Raw genomic sequence first — 26,969 nt, forward strand, 5'->3', positions numbered from 1 at the left:
CATTACAAAAGCAAGACAGCTTTGTAAAATTTGAAAGTGCATTGAAAACAACTAGATTGACAAGTACTTTTAGAAAACTATATGTGCATTGTGCAGAGTTCTTTTTATAATGTATTCATTGACAACGTTACAAAACTAATTTGGTAATGTGAAACATGAGACTAGAAAGCTTGCATGAATAGAAATACCTTCTATTTGAAGGCATGAAATGACTTGACTAAATTGACAAGTACATTTCATCAGTGAATACATCACATAACTAATTGTGTAATATGTTGAGTTGTTTTGTAATGTACTCATTGAGAACATTACAAAATGAAGTCAACGACCCAAAAAAAAAAAATCAATGCTTTTAATTAATTCAAAGAAAACTCGTAGTATACACATATAAACCCACATTTACTAAATTAAAAAATTACAATAAAAGGCACGTAATAAAGGGATTTACCTTTGATAACTTTGTTTTGCAATAGAGAGTATCCTACAAAAGGTAAGAAGTAAAAAGGTATGTAATAAACAACTTAGTTTTGCGATAGATTTGAACATACGTTAAACATCACTGTAAAGAATTTAGTAAGCATAGACCATAAGCAATAAAAACAATAAAATTAGATTTAAAACATGCATTAAAAGTGGTAAAATTGGAAGAAGAAAAAATGCATTGAACATTATGTAAATATACATTAAGTATACAATAATAAAGAATAAACATGACAAAAATGAGATTTCCTAGCAACCTAAACAAGAGTAGAGAATTTGCAAATAGCAAGAATAAACCAAGAGTGATCATATAAGGAATTTTCAAAAATATTAACATGGTGTTGTATCCTTTTAGGAATTTGGTCATGGAAGAATGGTTAGTCAATTTGAAATTCGCATTGAGTAGGAATTGATAGGTCATTTCATATAATGAATTACATTTAATGATTGCTTCATACAATGGCTTCTTCATTTCAATTTTTTATTATCTGTTCTTTCTTTTTTTGCTTCATCTTTTTAATTTAATTAAATTGTTGTATCATAAACTATTTAGTACATACAAGTATTGAACCAAGTTAGCTTAAATGTTTGAAGTTGTCATACATGTTTGGGTCAATGTGCAAATGGGAGTATTTAAAAAGTGGTTATGCACCACTACTTGTGTATGTTTCTATTTCACTAAATATGTAATTCACCAATAATTGTGCATCTTGACACATTAATATAAAATGAAAAGTACATTAATATAATCACTTTGTATTCTTCAACCAATCTTTGACTTCGTAAATATGTGCAGCAATGTTTATTTATTTTTAAGAAAAATGTCCCTTTTTTTGTACAATGAGTTGCGTAACAAAAACATTATTGTACCAATGAAGGTGTGTTTCAAGTATTCATTTTTCGATGTAATATTGGATAATTATTGGGTGTTCGTGATGATTTCTCTTTAAAAAAGAAAGGGTTATTGGGGGTGCTCATGGTGATTTATTTTGAGGATTGTCTAGTTAGTGGGGTTTTCCCCTATCTTTTTTTTTTCAAATAAGCAAGTTGTGAGACATTACACTTTGAGTTTAAAGCAAAAAATAGCTTAATAATATGGTATGTAATAGTTTTTACAGTGACATTATTTTGTTATATTTTCATCTAAATAATCATGCTTACACATTTCGTTAGAAAACTACAACATTGTTGGGAGAGAGGTCCCTAGTGAAAAAGTGTAGGGCATAATACTAACATGATATATTTCACTATTTTGCTATACCAATTTAATATATCATTTTTCCATCATCAACGCTTGAATACAACTATGTATTATGACCTTGCTAGCACACAACTTTGAAGTATCATTTTTCCATCATCAATGCTTGATTACAACTATGTATTATGACCTTGTCTACTGCCCTAGCCGTGGCTATAGGCTCCATGCTTGTGCCCGAGCTCCTGCTCCTACTCCTCTTAGTTTTGTCGTGGGTTACCGCTGGTCGCTGAGTGCAAGTGTCGCAAGTTGGTTGCCCTAGCCGTCCGCTGCCATGGTGCCCTAGCCGCTTGCCTAGAGTGTATGTTGGGAGTTTGCTGACAGAGACTGTTACAGTTAAAGTGACAGACCAATATGCCTTATGCTGGTCTTGTGCCCTCTAGGGGTAGGGCTGCCTCTTATGCCAACGTGGCTGCCTTTGAAGCGGGTCTTCATGGTGTTGGTCGTGTTTCCCTCATTCTGGGCCTTCTCATCCCCGTGAAGTTTCCCCTGTAAGTGTATCAAACCCTATAAGGGTTTTTTAAACCCATAAACAATTGATAATATTTTTGATACAGTAGAAGAGCTCTCTTCTCTTGCTGCTATTTTTTGCTTTCAAGATTTTTGGCCTTCTCTTGCTAATCTTCGTGCTTGGATCTCCACGCATTGGGAACCAATTTTAGACCATGATATTCACATCTTTCTAAATGCTAAAGGATTTTTCATAGTAAAGTTTAGAAGTGCTAAAGATAGGAAGACTATTTTGTGTGATAACAATTTTTCATGGCAAGACAAATATCCACTTATGGCCAAACTGTGGCATATGGATTTTGATCCACTTACAAAATCCTTTAACAGGGTTCCTATCTGGATCCAACTTCTAAACCTTTCGATGCATCTTTGGCTAGATTCTGTTTATGAAGCTATTGGGGATGCTATCGGTAATTTTTTATGTGAACTTAGACACTACGAATATTCTCCATTCAACGTGTGCACAGATTCTTGTAGAGCTAGATATTTCAAAGGGCCTTTCAAAGAAGATTTGTTTGGAATCCTTGAGGGGTTCTTGCACCCAAATGTTGGATTACGAAAGTATCCCTTTTCGCTATAGAAAATGTCATAAGACAGATCACATTGCTGCTCATTGTGCTACTGTGAAGACCAAATCAAGGCGACCACCTTCCTGGTGGCCAGGGGCCTCTTTTGAGCACTATACGATGGTTAAGTCCATGGATGCACTTTTGGAACCTATGGATGACTCTCCCCCTACGAATGATCCCCCTGCTGACGGTCATTCGGTGCCAGTGGTAGCGGAGGAAGTCCAGACTTCTGGTCAAGACCCTGTTCCCTCTCCTTCCCCTGCCCCTGTATCGGATGCCCCTCCTGGTACTGTTGGGGGCCAGCCGTCTACGAGCTCTCCTAGAGAGAATGTTGTTGCTGCTGATTCCCCTGGGTTCCACTGTTCAGTTTCATCTAGGGATTGGACTGCTGAGGCAGCAAAGGTGAAGGATGGTTGGATTGCGGTAAAAAGAAAGAAAGCTAAGCCCTCTGCTCCTCCTTAAAAAATGAACCTTCAGTCGTGCAAAGGAGGCTCTAAATCAAAGGGCAAATCGTGAGCTCCCTTGTAGTAACTAGTTTTTTGGAGGCTGATCTCTCAATTCGGTTTTCAGCCTTCTAGCTGAATGTTTGGTTTTGGCTGGCGATAGGCTTTTCTGTCACCATGGTTACCCTTTGTTTGGGGGGTGACCGGTTCCTCTTTGGTCTACTGTACTTTTGCATCTGTGTTTATTGAAAAATTTTAGACTTGTACAAAGTTTCAAGCACCCTTCAAAACCTGTCTTTCTTAATCAAAAACTTCGAAGTACCCTCCAAAAAAATAAGAAAATAAAATATTTACCAATATTCTTTTTCATACTATAAAAAATAAATTGAGATCTATCGACTTGCAAATTATCTCCTTGAAAGTTGAGTCTATAGTAATCTGAATTTGTTTTCCAGATTTTACATTAAGCAATTTTTCCATCATCATGCTCCATGATCCATCATCAAGATAATCTTTCTAAAAAACTGAATATTCTCTTTTTCAAAAATGAAAAACTTACTTATCTCAGATTCGTATCCTCATTGACGGTGGGGAGTTTGACTTTCTAATCCATTGCATTTCTAGTGCAAAAGCTGATTGTAATTCTACTCGATTGCATAAAATGAGCACTCGTATATTAAGTGTGTGAGGGTGAAGATCCAGACAGTTGGATTGGTGACAAAGCAACGCACCATAGAAATCAGGGACCATTTGTAGTGATTAAGGAATGTAATGACAACTAGTTATATGGAGGAAAATAATAACAGAGGGTTCTTTAATATAACCAATTAAATTATTAATGAAAACATTTTGCCTTTGAAATCTAAAGGTCATTTTTAATACTGCTGTCTACCAAAAGCATGTGCAACACAAGATGCTCGAACTGTAACAAGGTGGACCATCCTCCTACTGAGAAGGTAATATTGAGATTTGTTGCACCAGCCAATGGAAAAGAATCTTTGTGGAAAGGTAAGCTTAGTTAAGTTTCCCTACAATGTGGGTTCATCCAGAAAAATTGAGTGCAAGTTCCTTTCCAGAATAATCTCATACATTAACTTCTCGTATTTATTCATTTCAGAAAAAATCCACCAATATGTTTAAGGTTTTCGCACCAAAGTGAATGGGCTGTACAACAATGAACATGTTTCATTCAATTAACATCAGTAAATGCAGACATGCACATTACTGATGCATAGTTGAATTTTTTTTAAAGCAGTTTTTAGATTCAAAAGGTCCTTTATTTTTTTAATAAATGAATTTTAGCCAACATAATAGTGAATGAGCATTCTCAACATACATACTTCAAACTTGATAAACCCTTCCAATCATCAGGAAAGATGAAAACCTCCTCAACATTTTCCACAATTGACAGCAGCCAGAAAAACTCTGATGCATCTTAAACAACCTTGTCATATTGAACATTTGTTAGGTTGCTGAGCATGGACACTGACTAGCCTCGTGAAGTGATAGCTGTACAATCTGAGCAAACACACTGAAATTGATGGTATTCAATCACAATTAAAGGCTTCATACAGTTTTACTGAGATTAATTAGTGCCATCAGTCTAGCTATGCATCTCATCGTATGTCATCAGCACTTGCAGCCACCTTTTAAGGTTGGTTAGTAGTATCATTAATTATTTAAGAAAAATCATTAGCATGTTTCCTGTCAAACAACACTATCAGAAAATCCCTCCCTCCTAAGAATGGTAGCAATTTGCAACACGTTTCAGTTTGAGAAGCTTGAATACTCCAGAAATAAACAATTTCAAGACGGTTCATAACATGTCTCTACTAGGAATGCCAATTTTTACCAAAAGTGCTTTAAATTATCGTAACTTACACTTTCTGTGCAATTTTGAGATTTAGAAAGAACACATGAATTGAATTGTGGATGAGTGACAAAAGAATGTTACATCAATGAATAGCTGAATGACACTAGTAGAACTCATGCACGCGTTCTACAGTAAATCATTCAAAATCAGAAAGAATGAGTTACCACCTGTATGTCAACTAATGGTGTGATTCAGCAGCTGCTTTAGAAACGCACGGAGGCCAGATACTCTCCTTCCAGAATTAGCCTTTGAAGTATTGTACAACTGAGTGCAAGAAGCCTATTGATTCTTACCGAAGTCATCAATAATACTGTTACAGCGGTTCATGATGCCTGCATCAAGAAGATTGTGGTTCCAAAGTTTGACCATAAACAACCTCCAGCACCTATCCAAACATTAATTAAATTAGAAATAGTATAACTAAAACAAATATTATCACTTTATGCAAGAATTAATCTGCATTGTTCATCAATTATAGTTGCAAGGATTAAAAACTTACCACCGAAGAGGCGGAAATCGAGCAAGATCCTGACCATGATATTTAGAAAATGCCTCACATGCCCAAGGTACATGGCCATCTGCCAACACACTGCAATGTAACAATGCATGCTTCATAATGTGTTCAAACGGCCTTTACATTAAATTCCCAATGAATAGCTTAAGTTTTTATTCAAAAAGTAACATAAAGTTTCACAAAGGGAATGATCGATTGAGCTTCTATAAAAGTAACAAGATCAATGTGTTAGAATGTTGTCACGTGACCTTACCGTTGCTTCCTAACAAAAGAATTCCAAAGATGCATGAGCTGCTTCTCATACTTTGTTACGTCTACAAAGTCGTCAAGCATCTGCAGCCATAAATCATACATTTAATAGATCTCTGTTTCAAGTGTGCAATAAAATATCTGCTTTAATGACATTGAACTACAGGTGGAAGTTTGCACAAATGATATAATAGAAAACTAATACACTTCCACAAATGGGGATTTCATGCCACCAAATCGATGTCTTGGTTGGTGGTGATCCAGACACAAGCTTTCACTTTTTACCAAAATGTATATGCTTGTTTGGAAGATTGCTTGTAGTAAGATTTCAATTATTCAGGTTTGTTTTATTTGTCTTGATTAAGATTTCATCTACTACCTTGACTGCCACCATTTGTTGGCCTCTATGAGCTGTACCTCTAAGAAAATATACATTCAATTTCACCTTAGAATAACCATTTATTCAACACTCTGCAACTGTTAACAATCTTTTCGCCTGACATCTATTCATTTTCAGCAGAATCCAATGAAGAAAGTTAAGAAGCAGTATATATTACCCTTCGATCTTCAAAGTCTGCAATGTCATCATCAACTTCATCTTCACTATCTCTATCTGAAAACACTTGCTCCAAGGCCATTGGCTTCATAAACCAATTAAAAATGTAAGACCATCTTAAACATCTTTAACCAAGATCTCTACATGCTCCAAGACAGAAGCACAGTGATAACATGAATATCTGCTACAAGCTATACTTAAAATGGGCAAAAACATTTTTTTGTTTTCCCACATCTATATGGTTGTACAATCTATTACTTAAATAATTAATGTTGCCAGAAGAAAGAACATGAAGATGGAATAGCCTGCATTCACTATTGCAGCAAAATAGATTTAGGCAAACAGGCCAACTAATCCTTAATATCACTTGTAAGGTTTCAATGATGTAAATGTAATAACAAGTCAATAACTATAAAACAAAAAATTTAAAATCAGTCTAGAAAGTTATTTTTGTCCAACATCAACAGTAACAAACCATACTTGAGCATACAAACAAACGAATAAAAATATAATATTGACGTTCATTGTTTACAAATAATTGTTGTAGGAAAATGGTACTCCCTAAGCACAGTACAAGGACTAAAAAAGATGAAGACATCAATAATCTTACCTGTGCTCTGTGTGAATGGAAAAACTGTCTTTTTTTAAGAAGTATACGACTGCAGGAAACAACAAGAATGATCAGAGCATAAAAGGTGTAAAACTTTTCAACAAGTCAATTCTACAAACATCTGTTTCATTTCACTAAAATGTCAGTTTAATTTTTCCTAGAAGAAATCCTTTACAAAGCTCAAGCAATCTCCTTGGTAATAGAAACAAGAAGCTGACTTTCAAAAGAGAATCAAAGATAACCTAGCATGTTTACATACCTGCGTGGTTCCCCTCCCTCGACAGACAGTTTCCTTGTCTTTCCAAACCGCAGAGCGGAAGGGGGTATTAGGTTGCTTGCATCAGTTTGTGGTCCATAGTCACCGTTATCGACCACAGCAACTTGAAACCCAGCTAATATAGAATCTCCAGCAAATGCTTGCTCCATATATGCATTTTCTATTTCATGCCTTTGAGAAGGTAAAGCAATTTCTCCATTTCCAAGAATTCCTTGTTTCTCTGTGTCTTCTTTGGATTCAACTCTCAGTGCATCATTAATCTGAGGCCTATCCTCCCTTACAGGTGATGAAGGTGCTAAATGGCTACCTTGCTCCAGCTCGTTGCAACTTTGTATTTCAGATAATGTACCACCAGGTAACGGATTATAAACAGCCCGTGCTGATAATGGCTCTTTTGATGAGATGGTACAATTTACTAAAGGTCCAACAGATGCTTCATGTGAATTAGCTAGAGCAGTCTTTATCAAGGCATTTTGGGATTGGCCAAAGCTCCCTGTTCCTATGGAATCTTGTTTAACTTGTAGATGTGAGTATGCTGAATCACGAACTGCTGTCCGGCGTCTCTTGACTGAGCAAGACTTGGAGCTGAAAATATACAGCAAAAATAAGATATAAAAAACAACAAAATTACAATAATCATGCCCATCCACAGATTATAAATTCTCAAATACCAGTAAGAGAAAACTTTAAATGGAGCCACGTTGCCATCCTCGTCTGCAATGCTTCCCTGTAGTCATGCAGACTGAGAATAATTAGGGTTTTCTTCTTAAATCCTCAAACTAAATCTCAAGCAATTCGAACAAGGATTTCATATCAGACATTTCACCATTACAGTGCCTTCCAATCCCTTCCAACTCACTCTATATTATGAACAGAAAATATAAAATTTATTTTAATTCCAAAAGAGTTCTGATGGTAAAAGCTAATAACTGTGTGCAGGAACTTCTATTGTACTTCTGACAACTGTTTAAAAGATTAAACCATGTGCTTTTCATTCTGGAATAAGTAAACAGTATAGATTGGAAGCATTCATGGACACTTTCTAAGCTAATTAGTAAAATGGATTCCTATTGTAGAAACCCAAAACCGGTTTAAACTGTCAACTAAGAACATGCCAAAAAGAAAAAGAAATCTAAGAACATGTCCACTACAATAACAGGTTAACTGAAGGTATTCTGCCTTTCTAAATCCAGTTCACAGGACTAGGAAATATGTAAGATGAGTTTTGCAAAGATTATTAAAATAATATCTACTAAGTTAGATTATTTCTATTTTTGATTGTCACTTCCATATATTGTAAATATCTTCTATAATAGATTATTTCTATGTTGCTTTCTATAAACATCTCGTTTGTAAACTCTATAAGAACACTTCATTCATTAGTAAATAAATAATTCAATTATTTCCCAATTATTCTGTAATATGGTATCAAGCAGGATTTTTTCTTTTTAAAAAAGTTCAGTTTCTAAAATATCTCCTTTGGAAAAAAAATTGTGATTTTTACATAAGAATTTCTCTTAGAAATTTTGTGGTTCTACTCTAGCGAGTTTTTTCTTTTCCTGCACATATTCATTCTTATTCCTTACTGGCAACCCATGCAAGTTTTTTCCTGCTGTCATTTTCTGCATTTATCCATCACAATTTGCAGCATTCGGACCATATTTTGGTCATTTTTGCAGATCAACTGCTCAATCTTTCCCTAGCCGGTGCATTGGTATCTTACCCAACCCCACTCATAGTAGTTTTTTCTGTTTTCTTTCTCACACGATCTGAAGCCCATGCAATGTCTGCTTTCAATTCCGTGGCCCTCTTTGTGCCGTCTTTGTCTGCAAGACAAACTTTTTGGCCGCCAGTATTCTGCATTCTTCAGAGTCAACCCTGGGTTTGGTGGTGCTATTCTGCCAAGAGAGGTTGTATTCCTCTGTAAGCAACAAGATTCTTGGCAAATCCATTGTTTGTGGCCTTTTCCACCATTTTTGGGCCACATTCATGAGTATTTACCATTTTCAACAAGTATTGTGGCCATTTTTTGCACAAAAAAGAGAAAAGGTTGTATTCCTCTGTAAGCAACAAGATTCTCGGCAAATCCATTGTTTGTGGCCTTTTCCACCATTTTTGGGCCACATTCATGAGTATTTACCATTTTCAACAAGTATTGTGGCCGTTTTTTGCACAAAAAAGAGAAGGCTCCATGACTGCCTAGGGTCTCTGCAATTTTAAACTAGGCTTTTGACCCTTCAGATCAAGATGGGCTTTCCTTTCGTTTCCAAACTCTTGCTGGTTTTTTCAATTCCCCAAAAACTGGGTTGTCTTTGGATTTCATAGGGTGTCTCATTTTTCGTACCTCAATTTTTGTGCCAGCTGGTATATTGTTTTGTTTACAATTTCTTGGTGGATTTTATGAGACTTCAACTTGGTTGTCTTAGGATTTTTCTGGCTGCCTCATTTTCTGTGCCTCAGTTTTTGTTCCAATGGAAATACTTTGTAATTCATGCAAGAACAACAAGCAGCACATTCAACTTTGTGCATTTTGCCATCTAGGTTTCTCGTTTTGTGCATCGAAACCATGCAATGGCATCTTTGACCAACATTCTGTTGTCAGGCGGTTAAAAATTTAATGATAGGAACTACAATGCATAGCAGCAGCGCATGACAACTATCTTCAAATACAGATGTTTGACAACATTGTTTTGGGCGAAACTACTCATCTTGCAGATGAAGGCAAAAAGCAAGATAAATTTTATGAGTAAAATCGAGAAGCTGTTATGCTCGTCAACTTTTGGTTGCTGATGATCAGCTCCTACAGGTTCCTTCCAGTAAAACAGCTGCAGAAATTTGGAGTCGTCTAAAAGGTTTGCATGAAACCTTGGGCAAGATCCCACATTCTTTCTGAACATACTCTTCTCAATTATGATGGTGAGCAAGTATCCTTGCACCATCCTCTCAATAAAATCAAGGATATTTGAGATCAATTGGAAGCCATTGGACACAAAATGGAAGAAGACATGGTGATGATCGCCCTAATGAATCTACCATCTTCCTATAAGCACTTTGTTGAAACTCTCAACATCGCTTCTACTCATTCTAATGCTTCGTTTTCCAATCTCTGCATAATGCTTCAACAAAAAGATTGTTGGAAACAACAATTTGGCAGTAGTATCAGCTCATCTTCAAATGCCCAAGACTTCTCAGCTACTCCGTTCATAAGGATACAGCCAATTGTCAATTTTCTCAGTCTTCTCAAGAGAATCTTTCTGCTTAACCCTTAGAAGGGCCGAAGATAAATATTCAGTGCATCTACTGCCATAAATCCGGTCCACACTTAGCTGTTCAAACCAAGAAATATGGTCCACATCCTAAAGCACATACTGCAGAACACACTAAGAAGGGTGAGCCTCCCTTTTCTACCTTCATGGCTAAAAGACCTGCAGATCATGTCAAATCTTTTGCCTGGTACACTAATTCAGGTTCCTCCCGCAACTTCACTCATCACCAAGATTGGTTTGCAGATTTTTAGCCATTCTCAAATTCAGACATTTTTCGAGAAGAGTGCATTGGTATTGGAAGAAGCAATATACAGATATAGCTTGAAGGAAGGAAACTGATTTTCCTTGATGTGTAATATAATTTAGGAACAGAACTCAACCTTCTCTCAGCCAGTCAAATTCTAAGACATTCTCTTTGGTTAGACGTGACCTTTAGTTCACATCAGTGCAATATCATTGATTGGAAAACTCAGTCTACAGTTGTAAGTGTTGAGGATCATGGTCTTTTCAAATTTGTTGACTCCTATGATTCTCAAGATCTTGTTATGGCAGCCCAATGCTCCTCTAATACTACACTTTGGCATCAATAATAGAGGCACTTGAATGTGCACTTTCTCAGCTTGTTCAAGAAGATCTTACCATTGGACTGCCAGAGATTCAGACCAGAAGGTTGGATTTTACGAAGCATATTAGGTTGGGTAGCAATCGCACTCCTTTTTTAGATGGTGACTTTTGGATAGCTTCTAAGGTATTACAACTGGTCTATCTTGATGTTATTGGACCTATGGCTGCTTATGTTATTGGGAAGTATTTATTACTTTTTGTTGACATTTTTTGTCATAAAATGTGGGTGTATTTCCTTCATCAAAAAACAGAGGTGTTTGTTTTGTTTCAAAATATCAAATCATTTGTAGGAAAATAGTTTGATCAACATATCGTTACTCAGAGAACTGAAGTGGAAGAATTCAAATCCTCTGCCTTCTTCCATTTCTGTGAACATGGCATAAAGTGCCAATTAACAACACCCTACTCCCCTTAGCAATATGGTGTTGTTGACCATAGAAACCACATGATCATCGGAATGGTCAGGTACATGCTTCTTGTGTTCCAAAGAAATTTTGGTTTGAAGTTGTCCAAAATATTGTCTATCTTCTCAATCGCTCTCCTACAATGCTTGTCAAGAAGTAGACCTCAGAAGAGGCCTGGTCAAGTCATAAGCCCAAAATCAATCATCTCAAAGTTTTTGGCTCCACTAGATATGTTTGGATCTATGATAATAAATGCTCTAGGTTAGATGTCAAGACCCAAAAACTCATGCTAACTAGCAATAGTAACAACCACAAAGCATGCATCCTCGTTGACATCAAGACCAATTGTCTCATCTTCAGTTGATGTCATCTTTGACGAAGATCGAGGGTCATTTCAGCTCTCTCCTCTAGTTATAATTTTTGAGGATCAATCTCTCCAAACTCAAGACTTGGGTATCTATCTCCCATTAGGTCCACCTGATGAGAAGGCTTTAGCTAAGAAGGATATAGTTGTTCCTGTCCTCTCCAACACTTCCTTCTCCTCTAGGCTCACTCAGAGATACAACTACACCACATGATTTTGCTTAGGATTCATCTATTCTATTTGATGATGATATGATCACCATGTGTTACCTACTTTTGATGTTAGCACTTCAAATCTCTGGTCTAAATGGTGGGCTAACGCAATTGGCGATCTTCATGATGATGCGCTCATCAAGAGTAGAACTGCTCAAAAGAAGACTAAACGCTCTAACATTCATTGTGTGTGACAACCTCAAACATACACAAAAGTAAAAGGGATAGTTGCATCGGAAGAAGCTATGTAAACTAAGCATCGTAGCTTGTTGAAAAATAATACTTGGGTTATCTTAGATCTTCCATTGGGAAAGAAACTTGTTAGTTTCAAACAGGTTTACAAAGTCAAATACAAAGTTGATGCTACTTTAGATAAGTACAAGGCTTGTATTGTTGCCAAAGGCTTCTCTTTGCAGGAAGAAGTTGATTATGAAGAGACCTTTGCTCCCACTGCAAAGATGACCACTATTAGATTATGGCAGTGAGCAACTAGAAGTTCCATAAAGTGGACATAAAAAGTGTGTTCCTGAATGATGAGTTATAGCAAGAAATGTACATGATGCAACCTCTTGGAGTCAAGGTTGCCAGTAAAGAACACCATGTATTACAGTTGGTGAAGGCACTCTATGGCCTCAAGCATGCTACATGAAAATTGAGAAGTACTCATTGATCAAGGTTTCCAAAGAAGTCCTAACTAAAATCTATATGTCAAAACTATTGGCAGTGATATCATAATTCTAGTTATATATGTTGATGATTTGATTGTAACTGATAGTTTTTATTAATGTTTTGCCCAAAAATAAAGATTAATAATAAACAAAAAAAGAACCAAAAAGGCACATAAAGGCACAAGTATCCTACGAAAACCCTCCAACTTGAGGGGGAAAAGCCCAAGCACACTAGGAAAATATCTCTTATTGAAATGATAAATGTCCAAGTACAATGCTTTCAACTGCATACAATGTCTATCACACAAAGCAATCATACATATATATAGATAGAATTGAGAGACTCTTCATACCATAACTGAAGGCCTCTTCATTTACCAAATGAGAGTATCTTCATATTTACAAGCCATCTCTATACATGTCACATGACTCTTCATATAATAAAACGTCGGACAGTTAGAGTGAGATGCCTAGCACACCTTGGATGCATTGTACTCACTTGGAAATATCTTCATAAATCTTTTCACAATTTCAACATATAGCAATATCAGAGCTAAAGATCTCTATCACAGCTATAAACTTTAACAATTTTGACCTATTGATTCAGGGATTCAAAAAAAAATCTGTCAGTATTTTGACATGACTGACCTTGGACTTCTCCACTAATGTCTAGGTGTCAAGGTTTGGCAGCAATTACATAGCATCTTCATCTCTCAGTCTAAACCATTCACAGGCTTTGTTGGACAAATCTCAAAATGCAGAAGTGTGACCCTGCATCTACACCTATGGTCCAAGGATATCAACCAAAATTGGCTACCATTTCAAGAATGAATCCGCATTCAAACAATTAGTGGGCAATTTGATATATCTCACCCCAAATAGATATCATCTCCTCTTTGCAGTAAGTTACATATCTCACTTCATGACAGCCCCCACTTCTGATCATTGGGCTGCAACAAAGCACATCCTACACTCTCAAGGGCACTACTGATTGTGGTATACTCTACAAAAGAAGCGAAGACACCTGACTCATCGGTTACAGACTTGGATTAGGGAGGCCCTTTTGATGACAAATTCAACTTTCAGTTACTTCAGTTTGGGCACATGTATTATAACTTGGACTACTAAGAAGTAACAGATTGTATCTCTTTCTTCCATAGAAGTTGAATATTGGGGAACAACCAAAGCAAGTTGTGAGACAGTTTCGCTTTGTTGGATGCTTTTCAATTAAGTCACAGGATTCGCTGAATTTCATCCATAAGATTCAAATTTCAGCAAATTTTTACTCTTTCCGAATGTCATCCGAATTTTATGATATTTAATATAATATATTATTTTTAACTGATATTGAGTTATTTAGTTAAATTATTTAGCAATGTTAATATAACATTATTTTATTTTAAACTGATATTGAGTCATTTAGTCAAATTATTTAGCAATGTCAAACTATTTTGACAACTTTATGGAAATATTACTTATATTTAAAAATACATGAATATATATATATATAGAATTTCATGTTGATTGTTTTCTGAATTTTTACCCTTGCCCCGAATTTCATTCGAATTTTTTTATCGACAACTCGAATTTGAATTTGAACCTTGTGACTTAGCTTTTCAGCATCCATATAAGCCATTCCCCCCACTTATGCAACAATCAAGGGGTTCACAATCTTGCTAAGAATCCAGTCTTCCATGAGCATACTAAGCATATTGGCATGCACTGTCATTTTATCCCTATGGTGGATTTGCAGTTTGTTCCTACTGCTGAGCAGACTGTTGATATTCTCACCAAGTCCCTACTTCCAAAAAAGTTCGTCAAATTCAAGGGGTAGCTTAGTGTCATTGATAGGTTGACAATTAAGGGGGGAAACAGATAACAAGAACACTTACAAAATTATCGAAAAAGAGAAGAAAATTACATTTTTAAAGATAATGGTATTTCCTTAGCATACAGATATGGAGAGAATAAAATAGAGTTTAATGCATAGGCAAGAGCCTACAAGTTACAACAAAACAATAAATTGTGAGCCTCTCATCTAGGAGGTCTTGGGCTGAAGTCTAATTGAGCTTAATACATAATAACAATTAATCTTAACAAATATACTAAATAATCTAGGATTTGGCCCATTACATATCAAAAAAAAGTTTAATCCACGAATTGCTAGAATATATTTGTGTTGTTCATATTACTATCGCTGATAACATCGTATTCGAAGTTAAAGTGTGTAATAAAACAAAAGATGATAAAAACAAACAACTTTGTACTTTGAACAAAAAAAATAATGCAAAAAGACTTGATCTATAGACTATACTCGTTGCTCAATTTCTTATGTATTCATCAATTTAGTATTGTGTATCTTATGAAAATTTAAACAATTTAAGAAATTATAAATTATAAATCAATATTAGAACACAAATATAAATAGATATATCATTTGGAAATTAGGAATATAGAATGAGTATAATCGTTTTATATAAGATTAAAATTAAATTTAAGATGTAGACAGTTCAGCTATATAAATTTTAGAAAGTTAGGAAATAATTTATGTTATTTTAATTGAGATTGTATATAAATTTATTAGCCGATAGGCTATTATAAGAAGTACTTTAATTGGGAAGTGTGATGTCTTATACCCAAAATGTCCTTCTGTTATCGGGAAAAAATAATCAAGCAAAAAAATCGGACTTTGTGACATCTCTGTTATGTTTTCAAGTCACTAAGATTGAACGTTGCGAGTGGATTATAGGACACATTCTATGAGAAGCGGTCAAACAAGGAAATGGAGGTAAGAAGCAAGCTTTGGAAAACCAAACTTTATTACACAAGAAAATAAGCAAAGTCACGTAGACAGTTAGAGCGTTTGTCATAAAAATCATTAAAATACTGGTGATTTTGGAACTAGATTTGATAGATGTGTACAAATCGAGATGGAAAGGTTGGACGAAGTTTGGATCAAGGTTCAAGTTGCATCAAGATGAATCACCCATCTGAGAATGAAATCCACCCTTAGATCCTTGAGACCCATATTAATGAGCAAGATGACAAAATTGTTTATCTGGAAGAAGAGGGAAAAAGCTTAAGAGGGAGATTGAAATATATGGAGCAAGGGAGGCAAAGAGTAAAGGGCAAAAGGCCTACCATTTTTATTTTTCTTTCTTCTTCGTCAAGACAAAGATCTTAGACTTAGGTCAAAACAAACTACCTTACGTTTTCTGCCTTTCTCTCTTTTGCACAGATCAAATCTTGGGTAGACTCATAACAAGGGTGTAGGAAAAGAATTGTTGATATTCTATCCTAATCTCAGTGTTTCAAGGGCTAAAGGATCTCAATCATTGAATAAAATGCTGAAAAGGTGGGGCCAGAAGCGCAAACCCAACCCGAAAGAGGAGAAGGGGGAGTCAGTGTTCGTAGTAGGGGGCATGCGGAGTGGTCAAGGAACCTGGTAGAGCATGCAAGTGATCCCATTGGCTCTCCTCGTCCCAGGATGAATCCAATGATATAGAACTTTATAATCTTCTGTCATTTTCTACATTACCATCATCCTTGGTGGTCTTGTAGTTTTAATTAGCTAACTAGCCTTTCGACCCCACAAACTCAAATTCAATGTGGTGAGGTAGCCTCAACATCATTCAGGACCAAAGCTTCACTCTCAACTTTGATGCAAACCTCCTGATTGAAGCCTGCAATCCCAATGACAAAATCTAGCTTTCTTATGAATACATCAAGTTTGAGCTCCAATTTGTGAAGAGCACAATATTCATTGTGAGCTTGAAGGGTTTCACGGCCCAATCATCCAAGCGCCCAAGAACACCACATGGTTTCTACTTGACATGAGCACTATGGTATTGCAATTGGAGACTAGTGAAGGTGAGCATCTCAATGTTTTGATTCAAAAGAGCAAGGTTGTTACAAGTTATTTAAAAGAGACAAAAACATGTTTTCTATCAAGAATCGTTTTCATTCCATGTATATAACAATCATTCTCTATACATTTATTTTAATTTTTACTTATTATATTAATTTTATTTTTGACCAATTAAGATGTCAAAATATATTTGAAATAAGTTTGAATCATATAATGAAGAAAACATAAACATGTGTTTTTATTAAGAATGATTTTATCTCATATAATATGTTAAGTATACTTTCTTACGAACAAATTATTACTAAAAAAATTAACAAATACCAATCGCTGGATCTGATCATTTTCCAGTCAGGTTTGAACTCTCTAAACCTCATAAACCTATTAGGAATTCATTTAAATTGGAAAAAATGTGGTTCTCAAATTCTAGCTTTTTAAGTAATATCAAAGAATGGTGGTCTCAAGGTAATTTTGAAGGATCTAGAATGTTTGTTTTTATGTCCAAATTGAAGATGCTCAAGGAAGAGATTCTCAGATGGAACAAAGAACACTTCAACAACATTTTCAAGGAAAAATTGGATATCTAAGACAAATTAAACAAACTAAATATAGAAGTTATTAAGAACAGTATGAATAATGATAGCTACATGTTAGAAAAAGAATTGCTTGCTAAACAAGAAGACATACTGTCCAAAGAAGAAATCTTTTGGAGACAAAAATCTCGAGAAAGATGGTTAGAAGAGGGTGATTGAAACACCAAATATTTCCATAACTCAACTCTTTATAACAGAGCTAAAAGTAAAATAGGAAGCATCAGGAATCATGAGGGCATCATAATTGATAAACCAACTGAAATTGTGGAAATTTTTGTGAAACATTTTCAAAAAACACTAAATAATTATGAAGGGTCCAATAGAGCAGCACAAACTAAATTGCTTGAGGTAATTCCCAAACTGATCACTATGGAGGACAATAAAGCTCTAAATAAACCTATAACTCTAGAAGAAGCTAGGGCGGTAGTCTTCAACATGAATCCAGACAAATCTCCAGGTCTGGATAGATTCCAGGCCTTTTTTTACCAAAAATGATGGGATATCATTAGTACGGATCTTTATGGGAGGCTATTGAAGCATCAAGGAGAGGTGGATCTTTGTTATCCAAAATTAATTATTCCTTTCTTACTCTAATTCCCAAAAAGTCAGAGCTTGAGGGCCCAGGAGATTTTAGGCCTATAGCATTATGTAATATCGTTTACAAAGTATTTTCTAAAATATTAGCAAATCGACTCAAATTAATTCTTCCAAAGATTATCTCCAAAGAACAAACAAGTTTCGTTCTTGGAAGATCTATTATGGATGGAATTCTAATCATTCAAGAGACAATTCACTCGGCCCAACAAAACAAAGAGGCATGTATGTTTATGAAACTAGACATCCAAAAAGCCTACAACATTGTTGATTGGAGGTTTCTTTTCAAGACTTTCGAAGCCTTTGGCTTCTCACGTCAGTGGATCAATCTCATTTTCAAATGTATCTCATCTACTAAGATTTTGATCCTTGTCAATGGATCCCCCGAAGGTTTCTTTGAGATCTCTAGGGGTATAAGGCAAGGTGATCCTTTATCACCTTTCTTGTATATTATTATGGCTGAAGCCTTTGGGAAAGTCATAACTGAGACATATAACAAAAAAGAAATCAAAGTATAACTGTCACCGGTAATATCCCTAACATTACCCATCAACAATATGCTGATGATACAATTTTAAAGGTTGAAAGTTCCAAAAAAGAGGCAATCAAATTAAAATCTATCATAGAACTATACATGAACGCCTCTGGTCAGAAAGTTAATGAATCAAAATCAGAGATATTTTTCATCAATACGGATGTTGAAGTGGAAAACTAGATATGTCATATTATTGGATATAACAAAGGTTCATTCCCATGCAAGTATCTCGGCATTGAGTTAGAAAAGGGCAAGAAATCTGGTAAGGTTCGGAGTAATATTTTGAAAAAAGTGGAAGCTAGGATCGAACGCTGGAAAGATAAATGGCTAACAAAAGCAGGGAAGAGTATTAAGATTTGTTCGGTTTTATCAGCCATCCTCACATATCCTCTCTCTTGCCTCCCCCTCCCTAGTCATCTCCATCATAAGCTTGAAGCTAAGCTTCGAAGTTTCCTTTGAATGACTGCAACGAGATTAAAAAATAGGCCCTAGTCAAATGGGATAATATATGCAAACCCAAAGAATGCAAAGGACTAGGCATTAAGAATCTTCAATGGCAAAACGATGCGCTAGGGACGAAATTAATTTGGCGCCTTTACTCAGAAAGGGAACATAAATGGGCCAAGATTTTATATAATAAGTATTTGAAGACAGAAGACCCTGTTTCGATCTTTAGGATGAAGACACTTCCTAAAGGATCGGAAAGTTGGAATTTTATTGGCTAAGTGTCGTCACCTAGTTAGTAACTATTTAACGTGGGATGTTGGCAAGGGAGATGATGCCCTCTTCTGGGAAGATTCGTGTGATGGGTTACCACCAATAGATAACAACTTGATTCCAGGCAAACTAAAAGAAAAATTAACCAAACAATGGGGCAAGAAAGTAAGCGATTATAAAACAAAGATTAGTAGGGAAGATCACTATGAATGGATATGGAAATCCCCGAAAGATGTAGAACTGGATACTACTGAAATTAGGACTTATGGAAAGATAACTCAAGATGGGAAAGTTAAACAGGTTGAGAGGAAGGACAAGCTCATTTGGGCGGCATCAAATGATGGTAAATACAATGTGAAAAATGGTTACAAAGCTTTGATCAATTCCAAAAGATGGGAGGAGGTGGATATCCCACTCAAACTATGTTGGGACCCTGCTTGCCTACCTAAGGCAGGTTTTTTCTTATGGCTAGCATTCCAAAATAGGATCTTGATAGCCAACAGACTCCGCAAAATTCGTATTGTAGGCCCGTCAAGGTGTGTCCTCTGCAAACATGATATAGAAGATGCAAATCATCTCCTATACAGTTGCCTATATTCTCAAACTTGTTGGGAATGGATAAGGCAAAGTGTTTGCTGGAACACAGCTTTTCCAAAATCCTTTAAGGATTTCCTCTTGGGATGGCCTTCTAACCTTTGCAAAGGCATCTATAATAAGCTCTGGAACATATGTCCTTCCATACTCACACAGGAAATCTGGAAGGAAAGGAACAGAAAGAATCTTCAATAATATGGAGATGAAAGCAGAAGAGTTAACTCAGAAGATAGAAGCTAGTATTTCTGATACAATTAATTCCTACCTTAGGAAAACGAGAGTCGAAGAAGGCTCATTTTCTGTTTGGGATGGTCATATCAAAAAGAAATGGCCTAGATTAATTAACCCCCCTCTCGTGTAATTTAAGGAAAACAAGGAGGCCAGGAAATGTTGTAACTGGTCCCCCCCCCCGAAGGGATGGGCAAAGCTTAATTTTGACGATGCAGCTAGAGGTAATCCAAGGTCAGCAAGCATTGGATGCATCATCAATAACGGCACAGTTCAGTGGATTGCAAAAAAAGCTATGGCCATCAAGCCTACATCTAATAACCTGGCAGAGCTTGAAGCTCTAGAAGTAGGGCTAAACTTAAGTCTTCAATTAGGATTGTCTAAACTTATCATTGAAGGTGACTCGCAAATCGTTCTTAATGCAATCAGAAAGAGAACTACCCCAAATTGGGTTCTCAACTCGAAGTTAGAAGCAATCATACATGTTTTAGATAGGTTTGAGGATATTAGGATCTATCACATTTATCAAGAAGGTAATCAAAAGGCAGACCAATTGGCTAATAAAGGTGCAGATGGTATCAATTTTCTAGAAATCAGACAAGGGCTATGATTTTCAAAGTTCTCTATCTAGATTAGTTTTTTTTTTTGGTTAAAAATATAATCAGTAATTTTTATAGAATCTCATAGATTAGCAAGATTATGGGAGTCATATTTTACGATGAAGTCCATTAGATAGTTTGATTAGGCTTGTCATTATAATCTTAAGGTCTTGTTTCGTTACTCATTCCTTTCATCATTACCCGAAGGGGCAATTTGTATCTAGGTGTCATTTAGTCGGTAAAGCAAGATTTCATTATAAGTAGAGAGTGCCTAGGTTCGAGTGGTATTGGTCTCTAGCTAAGATACATCAGATTTAAGATTGTTTAATCAGACATCTGGGTTTTGTCAATACCATGATGATGTATATAATTTGGGAGAACTCGTATGCGCAATTATTATAGGAAATTATTTGTCTCTCCAAAAAGATAGGATTTGAGGAGTTTCCAGAGGCTTCGCCATCAGATTTATTTATTATAATAGTAATTCCAGCTTATTGTATTGAAGCCAAGATCTCCGGAAATGGAAACTAACATTTGTGTCTTTCACACATCCGAAGTCCGCACGATGGCGTTTCGTGGGAATGTCAAACCAGAACATTGGAACCGTATTCTTAGGGTCGTAGATGGGATGACTTGCATTGCAGTCAGTAGAGCCATCAATGAAGGAGTGTTTAAGTATGAACACATCTGGAGGACAAATAGTGATATAATAGGTGTCTTTATCGACTGTATGGCAAGTAGGGTATACCAAGTGAACAATGATAAGACTTTGCCTCAACATTTTCGAGTCTACCTAATGTCAAGGCATAATGGAAGCCATAGCAAGTTTGGATGAAGATCAGTGTGTGCCTCTATCGGAAATGTATATGGAACACCCCCCGAGGAGTCTCATTGTGGCAAACATCCCCAAGAGACCAGCTCTTATTACTAGAGACAAGGTAGCATTCAATATGGCCTGGCCTAAGATGGAGGCGTGTTTTCAATTCCTAATGAGATGGAGAAAGATCCTGGTCTCAAATGGACAAGATTGGCTCAGTAATTATCTAGTTTTACACAAAGCTTACATACATCCGGGGGTGGATTTTGCAAATCTAGATAAATTGGAATTTTGCACGCCAAACATCGAGAAGACCAATAGAGAGAAATCCTTGTTCGAATTTCCTCCCAATTTTCAGGCAAACAATCTAAATGATGTTGTGGAGGTAAATATGATATTCAGGAAGAAGTAAGGTGTTTCGAGGAGGTTTTGATAATAGGTTTTTTAATTTTTGAGCGCATTTGATAATAGGGGTTCAAAACATAGTCTTTAGCCAGTATCGAGTATAACAAGTCCATTTTGTTTTCAATAGCATCTCAGTAGATATTTATGAGAAACCCTAGTTAGCTCCTGACTCTTTATTGGGTTTTGTAAATGTAAATACTAGTAGCCTGATAAGGCAAGTAATTTTGTAAAGGGCACTTCATCTGCCCCCGGTTGTAAGCGTCTTGGTGTTAAATGTTAAGTCCTTGTTTCCAGCTTAAAGACAGCATTTAATAATATATGTTCTATTTTGCAAAGGGATTCAGTGTTTGATGTAATATTTTTCAAATTTGAATTTGGCCTTTAAGAGCAATACATCTTAATATAGACACGAAAGATTCGATAGTAACGAAGATCTGTCATTTGAATCTCATTCTAATCCATTTGGAGACTTGCAGTTTTTGCATTTAGTAAGTTTTTTGGGCTCAGTGGGTTGCGGCAGTTTAGGACTCAGTTTTGTATGTTAATTCAATTGCTAACGACTTGAATTTGGTTTGGGTTCAAAATGCGGAAATCCTAAGGCATCAGCAACATTGTAGATTTAACTATATGATTCTCCTAAGATGGTCTGATTCTGTCTGTATTAAATCTAGATGCCCAATGGGCTCATCCCAGGGTGTGATAAATTTAAATTCCGACTCTTTTCCAACCCTAAGCCAGAAGATTTAGCACCTGAATTTGAGAGATTAAGTATAGAGGACATGATAGCTGATAAGATGTAATTATTCAGTTCATATCTTCTGTGCTGATTTTTGGTCGAGACTAAGTATAAAAGTTCAGATAACAAAGCCTAATCATCACATTTGTTATTTCATTTAGCATTTCATTTTATGGAAGTTGTACCCTAACTTAGATATGGAGTAATATTCGGATAATGCAGATTGGAAAACTAGATCTCTGAAGACTTCTCAGCGGTCGCATTGAAGATTAGTTCTCTATTTTCTAAATGCCGTTTCCACAGGGTTTGAGGGTACAGGGTTTAGTTTCATTGTTAGTCTAGGTCAGATGACTGATGTTAAATAAACATCTATTTAATTTATGTTAATTTAACTCTGTGGTGTTAGCCCGAGATTAGCTAATGGTGATCTATGTTTTTCAGCAGATAGAGACTAACCATATTAAACTTGTTGAGAAAATATAGATTCTAAGGTTTCTTTTCTCAGATTATAGGTTCAGGAATCAGGTCTCTAAGACAACATCTCATAGTTTAGACACATCAACTAAATTCAAGGTGTTAGGTATTGACAGGAAGATATTCAACATCTATAATATCGAAATCTTTAAGTAGTTAGTGTAGGTATGAATATGTTTATTATGATGCAGGAATTTTAAATTATATAGGTACCATTAGAATCATATGGTTAATTTCTCAAGGTTATCATTAACTAATAAAGATGTGTGTAGTTGCTTTTTTTTCTTACTAACCATGCTGATTGCCTAGCCAAGATGGTGGGATGAGTGCTTCGCATAACACGAGAGGAGTGCAAAGCACAATGGCACGACTGGTCGTACAAAATTAATCTAATGTCTTTCATTTTCTTGATGATTGTACCAATCGATTCTGTAATCATCTCTGTTGTAATAAAAATATGATGATATTTGACTGGGGTATGCCCCTTTTATGATGTAATAATAAAGGACGATAGTCCCGGGTTAGACTGGAGGTTTTCTTCTCCGTTCTTTCCTACCAATGCCCGTTTGAATGAAGAAACGCTACTGTAATTTATTAATTTGATTTAATAAATATAATCAAGGCCTTGCCCCGTTTACCGATCAAAAAAAAATCTTTTTAAAATTAAAAAAATTAAAAGTTAATAAATGATGAAATAACTTTTTAAAATAGTATATTCATAATAATTACAAATATTTTTCATAATTACACTGAAAATTTTCTATTTATATTAATTCTTAAATATTTGTTATCTATTTTATTAATAACTAATATTATTATTTAAATATAAAATTTGTACTATTATATAAAATCATCTTTAATATATTTTTCAATTTACATTCATTTTTACTATTCAATTTCTATATTAACACATATTTTTGACATCTATTTGTTTCATTTTGTCCAATTTAAGATCTATCTCACATATAATATTGTTTATGCAAAATTCAGTTCCACTTTAAACCAACTCAAAATATATCTTAGATAATGTTTGTATTTTAAATTCATAACATAATTCATCCCACGAAAGAAAGAGAATGCATTCATCCGATCTTCCCAAAGCTATTCCTTTAATCAATTTAGCTCACTGACTGGAAACACACGCGTGAAAAGCTATTGTTAATGGTTCAGTTTTAATGCAACATTAAAACTAATTGTTTCTATTTTTCAATTTAAAAAAATAGTTATGCTAAAGTTATAGCATGTTTCTTCTACATTATTCATCTGTACTTTTAGATTTCATTGTGGGGTTCTCTATATGATGTTCCCTATCTGAAATAGGATTTAATAATTATGAATTGATTAAAATATTCAAAAACATAATAATAATAATAATAATAATAAAGCTTATTTAAATCAAACAAAGAGTTGTAACTCCCTCAAACATGGGATATAAAAGGGAGATCATCTATTTTGGTAGGAGATCATCAAGCAAGGAAGATAGATAGGGTGGAGAAATGGGAGGGCGAATGGGATGAAAATACGAAAGTGGTGATGAAGGGCTGTGAATCTTTCAAATGTGACAATTATTGAGTGTTGAAACTCTCTGAAAGGGCATAAGAAATGAAGGGTTGTGACTCTTCCAAAGAGTGATGATTATAAAGTTTGCGACAATTGCAAAGGGTAGAAATGATGAAGAGGTGTGACTCCTCATTTGAAGATATCCAAGAGAGGACAAATGCAATTAGATAGGGGCAAAAAGAGGAAGGGAATAAAAGGAAGTAGCATTTAATCTATAATCAGACATGCAGATATAAGTTGAATGGTAAGGCAAGGAGGAAGGGAGTGAAAGGATGCAGCATTTAACCTATAATCAGACATGCAGATATGAGTTGAATGGTAGGTCAAGGAATAAGGAGACATGACCCCTAAACAGGTGTCTTTTTTCAAAGGGATGTGTCTTCTCAATAAAGTGCAAAAGTATACAAGGAATCCAAACATTGAATCACTCAAGCAGATTGAATCTTTCAGAGAAGATCAAACAGAAGAACGGCAATCATAAAACAAGGAACAGCAATCAAAATCAGTAGTGAGCGAACAGCAGACACATATTCAAGATCAGACTCTCACTAATCTGACTCAGATTTGTTATAATCACATTTAATAATCTGAAAAATGGCTCTCGTGGTTATCATGGCCTATGTATTATTGTCAATCAACTATCTCTATATATGTTTATTTAAAATTTAATATAGATGCATGTATCAATAATGTATTTGTGAACTTCCATCATTATAGAAAGAAAAAGGTACAAGGGGAATAGGAACCATGAGGATTGCCATCTAGGTAGGGACCCCAGATGGATGTCCATGTTGCCTACCACTGGGTCCAAGAGGGTCAAAGTTCCACTCTTGAGCATAAATTGCATAATTAAGAGACCTTCATTACAACCTTCCCACAAAACTTAATATTAAGGCTACTAAATCTTAAGAGATGCAGCATGGGAAAGCAGATTCAGGCACCCTACTAGGCAGGGACCCCCGGTGGATCTTCATGTTGCCTGTCATGGGGGCTAAGAGGGTCAAAGTCCCACTCTTGGGCTTAGTGTGGGATGGCTTCAGGTGTTAATGTTATTGTTGCTATGATCTGATTCCTTCAGGCCAACACAGATAACATTATTGTTGTAATAATATAATAATATTGATAATTATATTATTATGATAATATTATTATGTATTAACTATATAATTAAAGAGACATTTATTATTTATATATTAATTTATGAGGTCACATGTGAAGAGGGCTGATTCTTGGGAAGGGGCACCAAGAATAGGTATAACAGAAGATTAAATCTTGCTCTCTTGAATATTGACATAGATAAACAACTGAAGATCTGCTTAAAATAAGTTAAGAAGTGCTCGGGGAAGACAATAGTTGTTAATCAATGGTTGGGAGGGCAATGTCATTGCCGGTGGTTAAACGAACGCACACAAAAACAAAAGCAGGTGAACCTATAGTGTTTCTTCTCTAATGTGTTTGCACTGATGCTAGAGATATCTATGAATCTCATATGTCAGGACTAAACCTGATAGTGATTATTTATGTTACATAGGTATACATGTCTCTGATGTTATAATTCAAGGATTCAAATCCATGATTGCACTATTTGGAGAGAGATTTTCCTTAGTAAGACGTAACTTTTAACTCTAATTTTCATGTGTCAAGACTAAACCTGATAATGATTATTTATGTTACATAGGTATACATGTCTCTGATGTTATAACTCAAGGATTCATATCCATGATTGCTCTCTTGAATACTGACATAGATACACAACTGCAGATCTGCTTAAAAGAAGTGCTCGGGGGAGACGATAGTTGTTAATCAATGGTTGGGAGGGCAATGTCATTGCCGGTGGTTAAGTGAACTCGCATAAAAACAAAAGCAGGCAAACCTATAGTGTTTCTTCTCTAATGTGTTTGCACTGATGCTAGAGATATCTATGAATCTCATATGTCAGGACTAAACCTGATAATGATTATTTATGTTACATAGGTGTATATGTCTCTGATGTTATAATTCAAGGATTCAAATCCATGATTGCACTATTTGGAGAGAGATTTTCCTTACTAAGATGTAACTTTAACTCTAATTTGTTGTAATTCTGACTAATATTAAAATATTCAATGGAAATAGATCCCAAACACTTTTATACTACATGCACAAGCTAAACACGAATAAAATAAAAGAAAGCACACATCGAAGAAACAACACAGCTAAAATCAGTAGCATGATCTTCAGAAAAAAGATATAAAGAATGATTGCAACACGAAAAATCACTCGTAAGGCACATAATCAACAAGATCATGGGTTGAGCAAGCTAACTTTAGCCTTAAAAAAAATTAGTTCCCCCCTAGGTGACCAGAATAGCGTTTGCAAGCTAAATTGCCTCAATGTTC

General features: G+C 35.4%; 1 protein-coding gene and 1 pseudogene across 2 annotated transcripts in view; one reads left to right on the forward strand and one right to left on the reverse strand.

The window, feature by feature from the left end:
• LOC149543470 (glutamate decarboxylase-like) overlaps nucleotides 1-3,276 on the forward strand; it is an 88,967-nt pseudogene extending 85,691 nt beyond the window's left edge.
• A 1,811-nt stretch (nucleotides 3,277-5,087) lies between these two features.
• The window catches only part of EMF2 (VEFS-Box of polycomb protein), an 85,817-nt gene continuing 63,935 nt past the window's right edge, over nucleotides 5,088-26,969 (reverse strand). For both annotated transcript variants that reach the window (XM_089798268.1, XM_089798269.1), the window contains 7 exons: nucleotides 8,008-8,063; nucleotides 7,319-7,921; nucleotides 7,060-7,108; nucleotides 6,451-6,534; nucleotides 5,898-5,977; nucleotides 5,630-5,719; nucleotides 5,088-5,515 (listed from right to left, as the gene is read on the reverse strand). In XM_089798268.1, coding sequence (XP_089654394.1) covers nucleotides 5,410-5,515; nucleotides 5,630-5,719; nucleotides 5,898-5,977; nucleotides 6,451-6,534; nucleotides 7,060-7,108; nucleotides 7,319-7,921; nucleotides 8,008-8,063 — 1,068 coding nt within the window. In that variant the 3' untranslated portion in view covers nucleotides 5,088-5,409. The remainder of the gene's footprint in view (nucleotides 5,516-5,629; nucleotides 5,720-5,897; nucleotides 5,978-6,450; nucleotides 6,535-7,059; nucleotides 7,109-7,318; nucleotides 7,922-8,007; nucleotides 8,064-26,969) is intronic.

This window comes from Cupressus sempervirens, chromosome 8, assembly GCF_028749045.1.
Source record: "Cupressus sempervirens isolate cs-2001-9-10 chromosome 8, ASM2874904v1, whole genome shotgun sequence".
In the NCBI taxonomy this organism is placed as follows: Eukaryota; Viridiplantae; Streptophyta; class Pinopsida; order Cupressales; family Cupressaceae; genus Cupressus; species Cupressus sempervirens.